We start from the raw sequence: 12,500 nt of genomic DNA, 5'->3' as shown, positions 1-12,500 counted from the left end.
ATTTGTATGAATACACCTTAATGAAATGGGAACGGTTGGTGACACCAATGTCCTGTTTGTAGTCATGCCGATTACAAACTTTTACAAGCTGATACGTGACAGGTGTGGTTGAAAAACACTTTAAATTGAAGTAGAAGGTGTGTGATTCAGGGTTAGGGTTAGGGTTAGTTTGTTGCCATTTCTGTCCACGAATCAAATGTCTGCTGCACATCTTAGCTGCTACTTACCTTGTGGCAAGATTTATTTTGGTCCTTCCTCCTTAAGAGAAAGCATTAGAAGTTTGCTGAACAGCTGAACAGTTTGCTTACGGCCATTTTCCTCCGTTTTCTCCGTGTCTGGTTCGATGACGTCACTTTCGTGAAGTGCATTTCTAGTCCCGGACTTATTTTCACACACAACCTAAAGAAGTGTTTCCCCCGTTTGAAAATAAGCACAAGTTTCTTTAAAATCCACGGACATCATATGTGAAATCCATGGCACAAAACCAACGGGATTAGGAAAAAGCGTTTTAAACACCTTTTACCTGCATTCATTCCTTTGTTCTTCCGCAGACCTGTGGTCCGGAAGTAGATGGCTGTGGCTGAGGCTCTATAGGTCCACCCTGGCAATAGTTGCCATAACGGTTTCATAAAGGTGGTGGGAGCATTTATAAATATCGGTGGGGACACGCCCCAGGGCACCCTGGGTGTGCGGCTCAAATGACATCTGTGGGTTTTTTCCAACTTTGTTGGAGCGTGCCGTCAACATTATTGGCACTGCCATTATTGGAGCTGCTCTCCAGGACAAGATCTTCCTGATAAGACACCTCCGACAGCGTGGGGGAGTTCATTGACGGGCAGCGGGATGAAATCAGAAATGATTACACCCAGCTGCAGGCGGCAGTAGAGAACAAGCATTCCGGCACCGCAACAGCCGCCGCCCTAAAACTAGCTACGTTCATCAGACAGGGTCACTCTGATGTGCCTCAGTCCTTCTACCTCCAGCTGTTCAGCCTGGAGCTAACTCAGGCCCAGAAATCTGATCGGCCATCGGCTTCAAGGTTCCCTCAATAGTAGCTCCCAAGTTTTCACTAAAGCTCGGAGCCCCCCACCAGTAGCTGAGGGGTACCAAGTCTCCATGTCCTGGACGTGGACAATACCGAGTCTCTTTTTAAGAAAAGGGAGGTTCTCAGCACTCCTCCAGGAGGGAGTCCTGGGAGTTTCTTTTTTGCCTCTTTCTGACACTGGCACCTGCTGGACTTTACTCACCGCTTCCTGGCTGTTAGCTGCAGCAAGAGGCTACAGCTAACAGCCACTAGCAGCAGGTCTGGCCAGTGTGTTGCTCTAGTCCCACCATTGATTGGTCCAGCGTGAAGTAACCCTCAATCAGATTGGCTTTTGATCTGTTGTTTATATCGAAGTTTCATGTTGACCTGTTCTCATTCGTCTGTCGATGAAAAGTGATTTTGGTATTGTTGTATCGCCCAGCACCCTCATTTCCTAGCCTGACTCTGTCTACTCTACACAGAGGACGAGTCTGGATACTCGAGGCAGAGAGCGCCGTGAGAGGCGGGACTAGCCAGCTCAAAAATAACCAATCGCTGTATCACGCGACGCTGTAATTTATTACCTGTAGTCAAGAATGGCGTCTGGCGACGGCGCAAACCGATTTAGTTTAAAGAAAGGCTTTTCTTACTTGTGGTTTTACAGACGTGTCCAAGTCATTTGGAATAGAGGAAAGAGCCGCAGCGAACTCCGCTTCAGACGCCATCTTTGTTGTTGATGGGAACCTGAGCGTTGCAGTGTGTGTCGTGCTGCTCAGCGCTGATTGGCTCGGTTAGAATTCTCAGGGGGTGGGGTTATTTAAACGGGAGTGTTACCAGGCCCTTTGATTGGCCAGGCTACTCACGTCCGAGATAAATTCAGTGTTCGCACACGACCCTGTTCCATCAGGCTGCTACCTTCTGTAGCTCTGAGTCTGAGTTGCCCCACACAAAACAAATGCACTAAATGTTTCAGTCAGTTTCAATTGAATTAAATGTTTACATGTAAAGTTGCAATAAAAAAGTCAATACGCTGCTGTTAAAAACACAACATAGTGTTGATTGAGTTGGCCTTTACTTATATCCCTAGTATTACTGTAGGTCTTGTTCAACATATCTGTTAATATGATCCAGTTTTTAAATGAGACCAGCTGGCATTACAGAGTTTATTAAATCCACTTAACCCAGATTAGCGTTTCTACCGGTCAGAGTTCCCTGACTCTTCAGTTGTGCTGTCGCTGCGTAATGCTTGAAAGGTAATGCAGCTCGGGCCGGGCCATGAAGTCAGCCGCTCCCTGGAACAAAGTCCAGAAGAGTGTCTGAGTGTTGCTTTGGACACATACAGAGGTGTGTGTGTGTGTGTGTGTGTGTGTGCGTGTGTGTGTGTGTGTGTGTGTGTGTGTGTGTGTGTGTGTGTGTGTGTGTGTGTGTGTGGTAGTTGCTGACTTCACTACTAAGCCTTTTCTCTTATGTTGACATTTGATTCCTCTGGGGTTTATTACTCCGTTACATCATTTATCTTTTGGTTTGGATGGTTTTACAGGTTTGTTATCTTGGTTAAGTGTTTGCTGAAGTGTTAAACATTAACTAAACACTGAACACAGTGTCACTGTCCCACATGCACATCATCAGAGTGTCCTTGATGCTGTTTGTTCCTTTATGGAACTTTTATGGGACTATATGGCCGATTTATACTTTGGTCAGCTCAGCCGGGCACAGCCCAACCTTCGTCTCCATCCATCCATCCATCCATCCATCCATCCATCCATCTATTTTCATTCACTTATCTGGAGTCGGGTCGCGGGGGCAGCAGCATAAGTCAAGAGGTCCAGACTTCCCTCCCCAGCCACTTGGGCCAGCTCCTCCGGGGGAATCCCAAGGCGTTCCCTGGCCAGCTGAGAGACATAGTCCCTCCAAAGTGTCCTGGGTCTACCTTTGGGTCTCCTCCCGGTTGGACGTACCCAGAAAACCTCACCAAGGAGGCGTCCAGGAGGCATCCTGACCAGATGCCCGAGCCACCTCAACTGGCTCCTCTCAACGTGGAGGAGCAGTGGGTCTACTCCGAGCCCCTCCTGGATGGCTGAGCTTCTCACTCTATCTCTAAGGGAGAGCCCAGCCACCCTGTGGAGAAAACTCATTTCGGCCGCTTTTATCAGTGATTTCGTTCTTTCGGTCACTACCCAAAGCTCATGACCATAGGTGAGGGTAGGAACGTAGATCGACCGGTAAATCAAGAGCTTCGCCTTCTGACTCAGCTCTCTCTTCACCACGAGAGACCGGTACAACGCCCGCATCACTGCAGATGCAGCACCAATCCACCTATTGATCTCACGCTCCAGCTGTCCCTCACTCGTGAACAAGACCATGAGATACTTAAACTTCTCCACATGAGGCAGGACCTCATCTCTGACCTGGAGATGGCATTCTACCCTTTTCTGACTGCAGACCATGGTCTCAGAATTAGAGGAGCTGATTCTCATCCCTGCCACTTCACACGCGCCTACAGTGTTTGTGAAAAACTCGGGACAGTTGGACAATACTGTAGTGACATCTGACCAAAACCTTTGAATCGTCGGACATCATGACCGACGTGCCTCTTCTCTTAACTTGCCAAAAAAGATTCTTCCTGAAAGCCACAAAATGACGACTGTTGATAATTTGCTCTGATTCTGTGACTCGTTCTCTTCAATAACCCATCAGAGATCGTCTCTGGTCTCTGCAGCAGCTGCCCGCAGGAACATCACATCACTCCCAAAAACCCTAACCCCAGGTCAGAGGTCACCACTAGGGTTGCAGGGATTAACCAATCGTAAAGACGTTTCCAACAACACTAAGAAAAAATACCAGAAACGAAAGTAAAACTGAATGGATGTGCGCAGCAGAACCAGCAACACCCACCACCAGTAATATTCAGCAATCCACGAACGAGGGTTGGTGTAGTAGTTATGTTCTACAATTCACTGTCTACAACAAACCAGTATGGCAAGCTGTTTTAACATCTAATTCTGCACCAACTGAAGACATGAGACGTGGGATTGTGAAACACCAAGGTACAAAGAATTACAGTAATCAAGCCTTGATGTAATAAACACATGAATTACTGTTTCAAAATCCTTTTCTGACAGCAAGTTCTTTACCTCGGTAATCCTCCTTAGCTGATAAAATCTATATTTGGTCACCGCACTGATCTGCCTGTCCAAGGCAAGATCCCCATTCAGTACAACACCCAGGGAAGTTGCACTCAATTTCAAGAATGGGGTGAGCTGACTGAGGTCCACTGTACCCACCCTAGTCAAAGTACTTGGACCAAAAACTACAACCTCTGTCTTTTTGTCATTAAAAAGAAGGAAGTTAGAGAACATCATTGCCTAAAGAGACAATCTAAAAGAGACTGCAAAGCATGATTGTGGTCCCTCTTAAAAGGTATGTATACCTGGGTATCATCTGCATAGCAGTGAAAATGACACCCATGTGTTAAAAATCAAACCAAGAGGTAGCAAATACAAGGAAAGCAACAATGGGCCCAACACAGAACCCTGGGGAACCCCGCAAGAGTATGAAGCATTAGAAGAAGTAAAATACCCCAATGAGACACTAAAGGTTCTGTCAGCCAGGTACGACACAAACCAATCCAGCGTGATCCCGCGAACACCCACAAAGTGTTCCATCCTAGAAATCAGGACAGCGTGATCAACCGTATCGAATGGACTTGTATCTAAACGGACTAGGAAACAGTTGTGTTACAAGCCATCTTCCACAACTAGCTTACTCTTTACCAGATGTTACGTCTCAGGGTTGACTTGTATTTCTATTTATGCATGGGCGTGATATTCAGCCGCTCTTTAAAACTGCCTGCACACTGATTAGCAATCACCATTAACCTAGACTTTGATCCTGGCAGCACAAACTGCTTGCAGCTCAAAGGAAGACTCGGTTCAAACCCAAACACACCTTAGTCACCTGTGGTTTATTTATACTCCGGTTAAAGACTCTAAAATGACATGCCTAAACCTCTTGGAGTGGGATAACAAGTAACCAGGATCTCACCTTTTCGGTTACACGACACCAACGGAGACCCCCAGGCACAGAAGTCCTTTTAAGTTTCTTACAATAAGAAACCAAGGTTTTTATGTAAAGAGATGAAAAAAGATTAATCCAAACAGAATCACCCCAACGCAGCGGGTCAGACAAAAAACACAGAGCTCCACCGAACTTTCCCCAGAACTCCCGGTCCCTCATGGGCCCCCCTTTTTATTACTCCACTTCCCCCTCCTTCTTGTCTCCTGTTTGTCTCCATGGCAACTCTTCCCAGCACCTCTTGCTTGGTGTCCTTCAGGCATTACCTCATTCCTTTCTTGTGGTCATCAGTCAACAGGGGGAGGCGTGCCCCCCTTCCTTGTCTTCTCCACTCCAGGGGTCTGCTTAAGCCAATCATAAACATATCCCAGACGCGGTGTCTCCCCTGAATCTTGATTGCATCCTGGACTAACCCCAAAGAGGTCAGTAAAGACTATAGCTACAACATACATTCACCCAAAACAGCAGAGTAGTGAAGCACATCCATTATTTACGACATCAGATCAGGAGTCAAATCACACACACGGCCTTTCTTTGGCCTCTCAGCCTGGTTTCATCCATGCACAGATTGAGAGATAATCCAGAACTGCTTTCTTATTATACACAAAGATCGAAATCTTTGTTCAACAATTTGCAAGGACTCTGATAGAGTCAAAATTCATATGCATGCTCCTACTATTAAAATATATAATTGAAAGTTTGCTGCAAGGATCCACATCCTTTCCATATTCCTCGTTAGTAATGCATTTGCAGTTACTGTCAGGATCAGTCTCAGAGTTGAACTCTGTTGTGCTGGGTTCATGATATTCATATGTGTCAAGTTAGATTCTGTTGAATAACTGATTTTAACACGTCCATAATGGTGACAGGAGGAGATTCGTGTTACCTTCATTAGTTGTCGAGCTCTTCTATTTTCTTTACCACCAAAAGTTTTGCAGCCTCAGGAGTCCCATTCAGTTTGATGAAGATCTGCAGTTTGTAACCCATGTTTGTTGAATCTTGCCTTGCTTCTGGAGTTGTCTTGCGTTCCTCGCGATGTCAGCATTCTGTTTTGTCAAATGCCTGTTGATGAAAATGTTTGTGCCCTTAAGTTTTCATTCTTGTCTCAAAAGTGCCCCTTTGCTTTCCCTGTTGATAAACCTCATGATGGTCTCTCGCTCTTCGTTGGAAGTGGGTGGCAGGCCTTGATGTGCTTCGAGCCCAACTCTATTCCTGCGCTCTGGAGGTAGGATGCCACCTGTTGCTCAACCGCCTGTGCCCCCTTCATCTCGTCGCTGGAATCTCCGCTGTTCGTGACCACCGCTAGCGCATATGAGCGCGGTTTGATCTTAATGCCAGTGATGACCACATCATTCATATGGGAGTATTGCTCTAGCTCGTCTACCCGCCGCTCCAGGTCCAATGTCTTTTTTGGCATTCTGGAGGCGTGGTTGTTTCACCTCCTCCAGAAGCCCCAGTAGCTGCTCCTGCTGAGTTCAGACAGCATAACAAGTCGACGGAAGTTCTCTTTTCTCAAAGTCCTCTGGAGTTGGTGCCGACCACTTCTTTGTTGGCTTGCTGTCCCAACCCGGTCTCACAGAACTTGCACTTCAGCAGGCATCAACGAGGTTTTCTTTTTACCTCATCTATTTGAAGGAATGCCACGTCACCTCAGTCAGAGCAGAATTAGTAATGTTGTGATGGCGAGGGAGAAACGATTACTGAGAAAATCTAGTATAACATGTCATTAGCTTAGGCACACCTCCTTACGCGATATTTAAATGTTCATTACATAATGCTAACAGCAGAACAACGCTAGCCTAAGCTACTGTTAGTGCTAGCCTGAGCTGCTAACATCCTCATTTGACAAGAGAAGAAGAAGAAAATATCATTTCTATAGCGCCTCTCAAGATAAAAATCACGAGGTGCTTTTGCTTCACAAAAACAAAAAATGTAAAAAAGCATTCAGAAAATGTTTAAAAATATATTTAAAATGAGCAAAAATAGACAATTGTGATTTTAAAAAATGTTAAGAAAGAGAGAGAGTGAACAGGAAAGAGGGAAACCAGTGGATCCTGAGGAAGGTGGAATAGGTGGGGAGAGCAGAATAAAGAGAGAGAGGTGAAGAAGGTCATACAAAAGCCAGCTTGAACAAGTGAGTCTTCAGCTGCTTTTTAAAGGAGACCACTGAGTCCACTGATCTCAGGCTCAGGGGGAGAGAGGTCCAGAGTCTGGGGGCCACAGCAGCAAATGATCGGTCACCTTTGACCTTTAGCCTGGTGCTGCACAACCAGTAGGCTTCGATCACTGGACCTCAGGGACCTGCTGGGGGTGTAGGGACTAAGAAGATCACCAATGTAAGATGGTGCTTGTCCATGTAAGGCCCTATAGACCAGAACCAGGATCTTGAAATGAACCCTGAAGTTGACTGGCAGCCAGTGAAGCTGGAGGAGAAGCGGGGTGATGTGGGTGTGTTTGGAGGACTTGGTCAGAAGCCGAGCACAGGCGTTCTGAACCACCTGTAGACGGTTCAGGGAGGTTCTGCTCAGACACGTGAAAAGAGAGTTACAGTAGTCTAAGCGTGAGGAGATGAAGGTGTGGAGAACTGTCTCAAGTTCAGAGCGGGACAGAATGGGACTCAGCTTAGCAACGTTCCTGAGATGGAAGAAGGAAGAGCCAACAAGAGAACTGACATGAGAATCCAGGGTGAGAGCTGGGTCAAAGGTCACACCAAGATTCCTGACAGAAGGTTTGGTGTGAGAAGCAAGCTGACCAAGAGAGTCTCTGACTTTGGGAACCAGCTTGTCTGGGGCACAGATGAGGATCTCAGTCTTATCTTCATTCAGCTGTAGAAAGCTCCCACCATCCAGGTTTTGATAGAGTCTAAGCAGGTGTGTAACAGCTGCAGCTTAGACATCTCATGGGGCTTAAAGGAGATGTACAGTTGGATGGCATCTGCATAAAGATGGTAAGAGAATCCTTTGAAGGAGCTCAGGATGTGCTGAAGAGGAAGCAGATAGAGGAGGAAGAGCAGAGGCCCCAGCACAGAACCTTGTGGGACACCATGGGTAAGGGAGGTGGTGGAGGACCTAAACTTGGAGACGGCCACAGAAAAGGAGCGCTCAGAGAGATAAGAGGAGAACCACTCCAGAGCAGTTCCTGATAGGCCTACCCAGTCTCTCAGCCTCTCCAGTAGCAGGTGATGGTCAACAGTGTCAAAGGCTGCAGTCAGGTCCAGCAGGACCAGAACAGAACAGTCCCCTGCATCACTGTGGGTCAGAAGGTCATTAGAGACCCTAAGAAGAGCTGTTTCAGTAGAATGAGCTCTACGAAAACCTGACTGGAAGCTATCATAGATGCTATGTTCATCAAGAGCAGCTGTGAGTTGTTTAGCCACAACCTTTTCCAAGATCTTGGAGATGAACGGAAGAGGAAAAGGAAAACGATTAAAGCACCACTCAGGTTCCAAGATGTACTGGGACATCTGGAATGTTCAGCCTATGAATGAATGCCAGGTAGATCCATAGCTTGTGGTCCTTGTCCTGTTCCTCATTCGTCCACCATCTCCAGTCACTTTGTTCCTTGTTCGTCTGCACACCCTTGCATGGGCATCGGCCGGCTGGACACTCATCTCCTAGGTCGCACAAGTTGGAGATGCGGGTATCTCTCAGCTGTTAAACGACTCTAGTAAATGTCCTTCATTCTGGCGTTTTACTTCAGCACAAATATCACAGTAGTTAGAAATGATCTCGCGTTTGTAACACCGCTGCTCAAAGCTTCTGGTGCCCGTGCACGGATCAACTTGAGGCACGGCAGCAGCTGCAGATACCAGATCATCTCTGATGGATTACTGAAAATACGGTCAGTGTCAGAATCAGAGCAACTCATCAACAGGTTTACAGGAAGAGTCTTATTGGCCAAGTTAGGAGAATAAGCACGATTTTATTCAGACAGAAGTAAATGTAAATTTAAATGCGGAGGTGTGACATTGTGGCACCATCAAGTCATCTCCATGTCATGTTTTTGTTCTGCTCAGCAACTGAACCAGGTTAATTCACTGTGCTGACTGTAATCACCTGGTTTCATTAGTGAGCAGAACAAAAACTTGACATGGAGATGACTTGATGGTGCCACAATGTCACACCTCTGTTAAAATGACACGTTCATTTGAATGAAAATCATCTCACATGGAACAGAAATCTGAATGTATTTTTATTGCCGCTCTTGAGAAACTGAGAGGTGTGGCACAAGAGCGTGTGAAGACAAATCAAATGTGTGTTTCTCTTAAGACCCAATTTGTTTTGCAGTCAGAGCACTTCTTTGGACATCTGCTTTCTTACAACACGCTTCTATTCATGTAGTTTTTACTTTGCCCCTGAAACACTATTTTATGTACAATTACAGACGAAAAGGCCTTTACTTTATAAAAGAAAGAGGAAAATGACGAGTTTCCCATTCATCATCAAAACTGACTTCAATCCCAAAGAGGGAGAAGCTGGCCCTTGAAGAACGTTACGACCCCGACAGGTGGTGTTCAAATGTGAAGGAGGACATAAGAACATGACAGTGTGTTTAAAATGGGGTTAATTATCATAAAACCAGTGATCAAACAGATGGAGAGCATTATTAAAATAACGCCAAACAAAACCAAGACTAAAGGGTTAATATTTAATGGATGAATTATCAACATTAAGCCCCTGGTTAAAACTTTGTTAAAGGTTTTCTGGACCAGAAGGAGTTTTCTTATTAAATCTCAAAGTTGATAATAAAAAAGCATGCTCATCAGCAGCCTGGAGGAGGGGTGGTGTTTGAGCTGATCACAGGGGCTGGGTGATCCTGGCTCCCGGAGCTGGTGGCCGATCGGTCCCGTTCAAGAAAAGGCCTCGACTGAAGCAACATCTAGCAGGAAAACCAAGAAAATGGGCCTACAAGATGATGCTTATCTGAAGTGAGCGGGCGTGGATCCTTTACAGAGAACATAGCCATGGTTGAAGCCAACACCTTGCATGGTGTGAAGTGGAATGGTAACCGTTCAGTGACCCTTCTGACCACCCTGGAGTCCACCTGTCACAGGTGGGCGTGCACCCAGAAGATGATCACCAAAGTCCACTGCCCTGCTGCAGTATTTAGGTGGAGTGGAGCTGCTCCCCCCCCCCCCCCCCCTGTAATAAACCTACATCAGAGCAACTGATTTGCTTCTGTGTTAAAATCATTATGATTTCATGACATTATTATTTGTTTTGTTTGATTCATGTGAAGCACTTACTGATCTCCTGTGCTATATAGATGTATAAATGTATTTACTTACTAAGTCTGATTAACTGAGCAGTCCTACTAGTAGTCCCAACTTCCAAGAGATCCATGTTGGGAATGTCGTCGGACAGGGATTTCTTCAGCGATCCGTCTGATTGGAATTTCCTGTTGAATTAAACAGATCCAGATCCTACATGAACCCAAGCCATCTGGTTATGTTGACCAGTGACCAGTTTAGCCAAGCTGACTGTCTCCTGTGTCCTCTTTAGGTCAACGGTGTGCCGGTGGCGGGGATGCAGCATTCTGAGGTGGTGACGGCCATCAAAGCTGGCGGAGATGAGACCAGGCTGCTGGTCATCGATGCCGACACCGAGGAGTTTTTCAAGAGGTGCAACGTCCTGCCCACCGAGGAGCATGTCGCCGGTAACTAGGGCCTCAAACCAGTATCACGATATGTTTAGCGCTTCACCTTGATAACAGTAACTTAGAGCCCAGCAAGAGGATTGGGATCCTGTGGGATCCAACACAAATATTAGCGGCAGATATCGGTTTAAAGGTAGAAGCGGGTGTGTGTGTGTGTGTGGGGGGGGGGGGGGGGGGGGGGGGGGGGGAGACCAGCAGGGCGAGTGCACCTGAGGTAGCTAACAAAATAAAGGCTGGAGAACAGCAAACTAAAGAAATGAAAGGATAGTTGGATTTACGCACACCTGCCTGGTGCCACTGGTAGCATCTGAGCTGCCTTCCATTCCCTCACCACCCTTCCCTTCTTACTGAAGCAACATCTTTTGAACGAGGTCTTTTTATTAGGTTTTTTTTTTTAAACACAGAACATAATAAAGATTAGCAAATAATCCCAAACCCCACCCACCCCACCAGACTGGATCAAACAACTAGAATATAAAAGACACCAATCAGATTTCCATATGATGCCAAATCATGCTAAAAAGACAAATCCATATAAGGAAAAGAAAGAAAGAGAGAAAGTGACACTAAATCACCACCAGATACACTTTCAAAACGCAGGATATCCGCAGGGTACTGAGAAGTCTTAAAGGCTTCAATCACAGTTTGGTTAGTATTTGATACGCATTTAAAATACGTCCGTCTCATACTTGCAAAGGTGTCGCTTTTTGGCAAAAATCAGCGAATCAGCAGCAGATTCGGCGGTCTCCAGCTCTGCAGCTGTAGCTTTCTCGTCAGCCCGTCTGAGAAAGGTTTATGTCCTTGTGCGCATGTGCAGATTATCATTCCCTTTCCTCGCTCCCCGAAGAACAGTTGGGAGTGCAAACGGTTTCTTTGTTGCTAATCTGCAGGGAAAGTAGCTGTACAGAATTCTCATGTGATTTGCTAATAATCAGACGATGATCCCTAATCATTTTCTCATCACTAGTCTGCGTGCCCGTGCACACGCACGGATTATACGGAGGGGCGTGGCATTGTAAAAGGTTTGATCCTTTTCATCAGAGCTGTGCTAACAGAGCTGAAGCTAGCAAGGAGCTAAAAAGGTTTACGGCCACTTCTGCCTTTGATTTTGTTGTTTTGTACTTCTAACATTGACGCTAAGCTAAGGGCTTGTTAGCTAAAACGTTAGCTTAACAATAGGAGGAACTTTTGTGGCGTCAGTCTTGATGTTTCTCGTGTTGCATCACAATAGTGCGCGGGAAGAAGCGTGGCATTTTGCCTATGATTCGGTTGTTTTGCATGTTTGGAGGAGGATTCCCATCGAAGTTCTTTAGAAAAAACATCCACATTGTAGCCGCGGCTGCCTTGGGGCACACTGACAGAAGTGGGGCTGCTGTACACAGATGCCACCAGCAGGTAAAGTGGGTTAAGTGTCTTGCCCAAGGGCACAATGACTGCAGCAGACTGAGTGGAACTCGATTCCACAACCTTCCGGTTATGAGGCGGGCCATTAACATCTCAGCCACTGCCGTTCCCATAGAGAGCAAACATCTTTTTTGTTTTTCAAAAACACCAACAGAATGATGTCATCAATTTGGTGCCGGTGTTCTGTGCAGTCGCTGCTACAACACCGGCACATATTCGGTTCAGGTAACTAAACTCGGTGTAACTCAGCTTAAACTACACTGTGTTGAATTACACCGACGATTTATCTGTGATGGGTGAGTTATCTTCCTCTGGTGGGGGTAACGTACCCATCACAGTCAGT

General features: G+C 46.2%; 1 protein-coding gene across 1 annotated transcript in view; it reads left to right on the top strand.

Annotated features, from left to right (window-relative positions):
• Positions 1-12,500, top strand: part of LOC107395593 (Na(+)/H(+) exchange regulatory cofactor NHE-RF1) — a 54,211-nt gene that overhangs the window by 32,259 nt on the left and 9,452 nt on the right. The window contains exon 3 of the mRNA XM_015975003.3: positions 10,600-10,753. Coding sequence (XP_015830489.1) covers positions 10,600-10,753 — 154 coding nt within the window. The remainder of the gene's footprint in view (positions 1-10,599; positions 10,754-12,500) is intronic.

This window comes from Nothobranchius furzeri, chromosome 16, assembly GCF_043380555.1.
Source record: "Nothobranchius furzeri strain GRZ-AD chromosome 16, NfurGRZ-RIMD1, whole genome shotgun sequence".
Lineage (NCBI taxonomy): Eukaryota > Metazoa > Chordata > Actinopteri > Cyprinodontiformes > Nothobranchiidae > Nothobranchius > Nothobranchius furzeri.
Note: the sequence above shows the minus strand (reverse complement) of the source record. Positions and strands in the feature narration are given on the sequence as shown.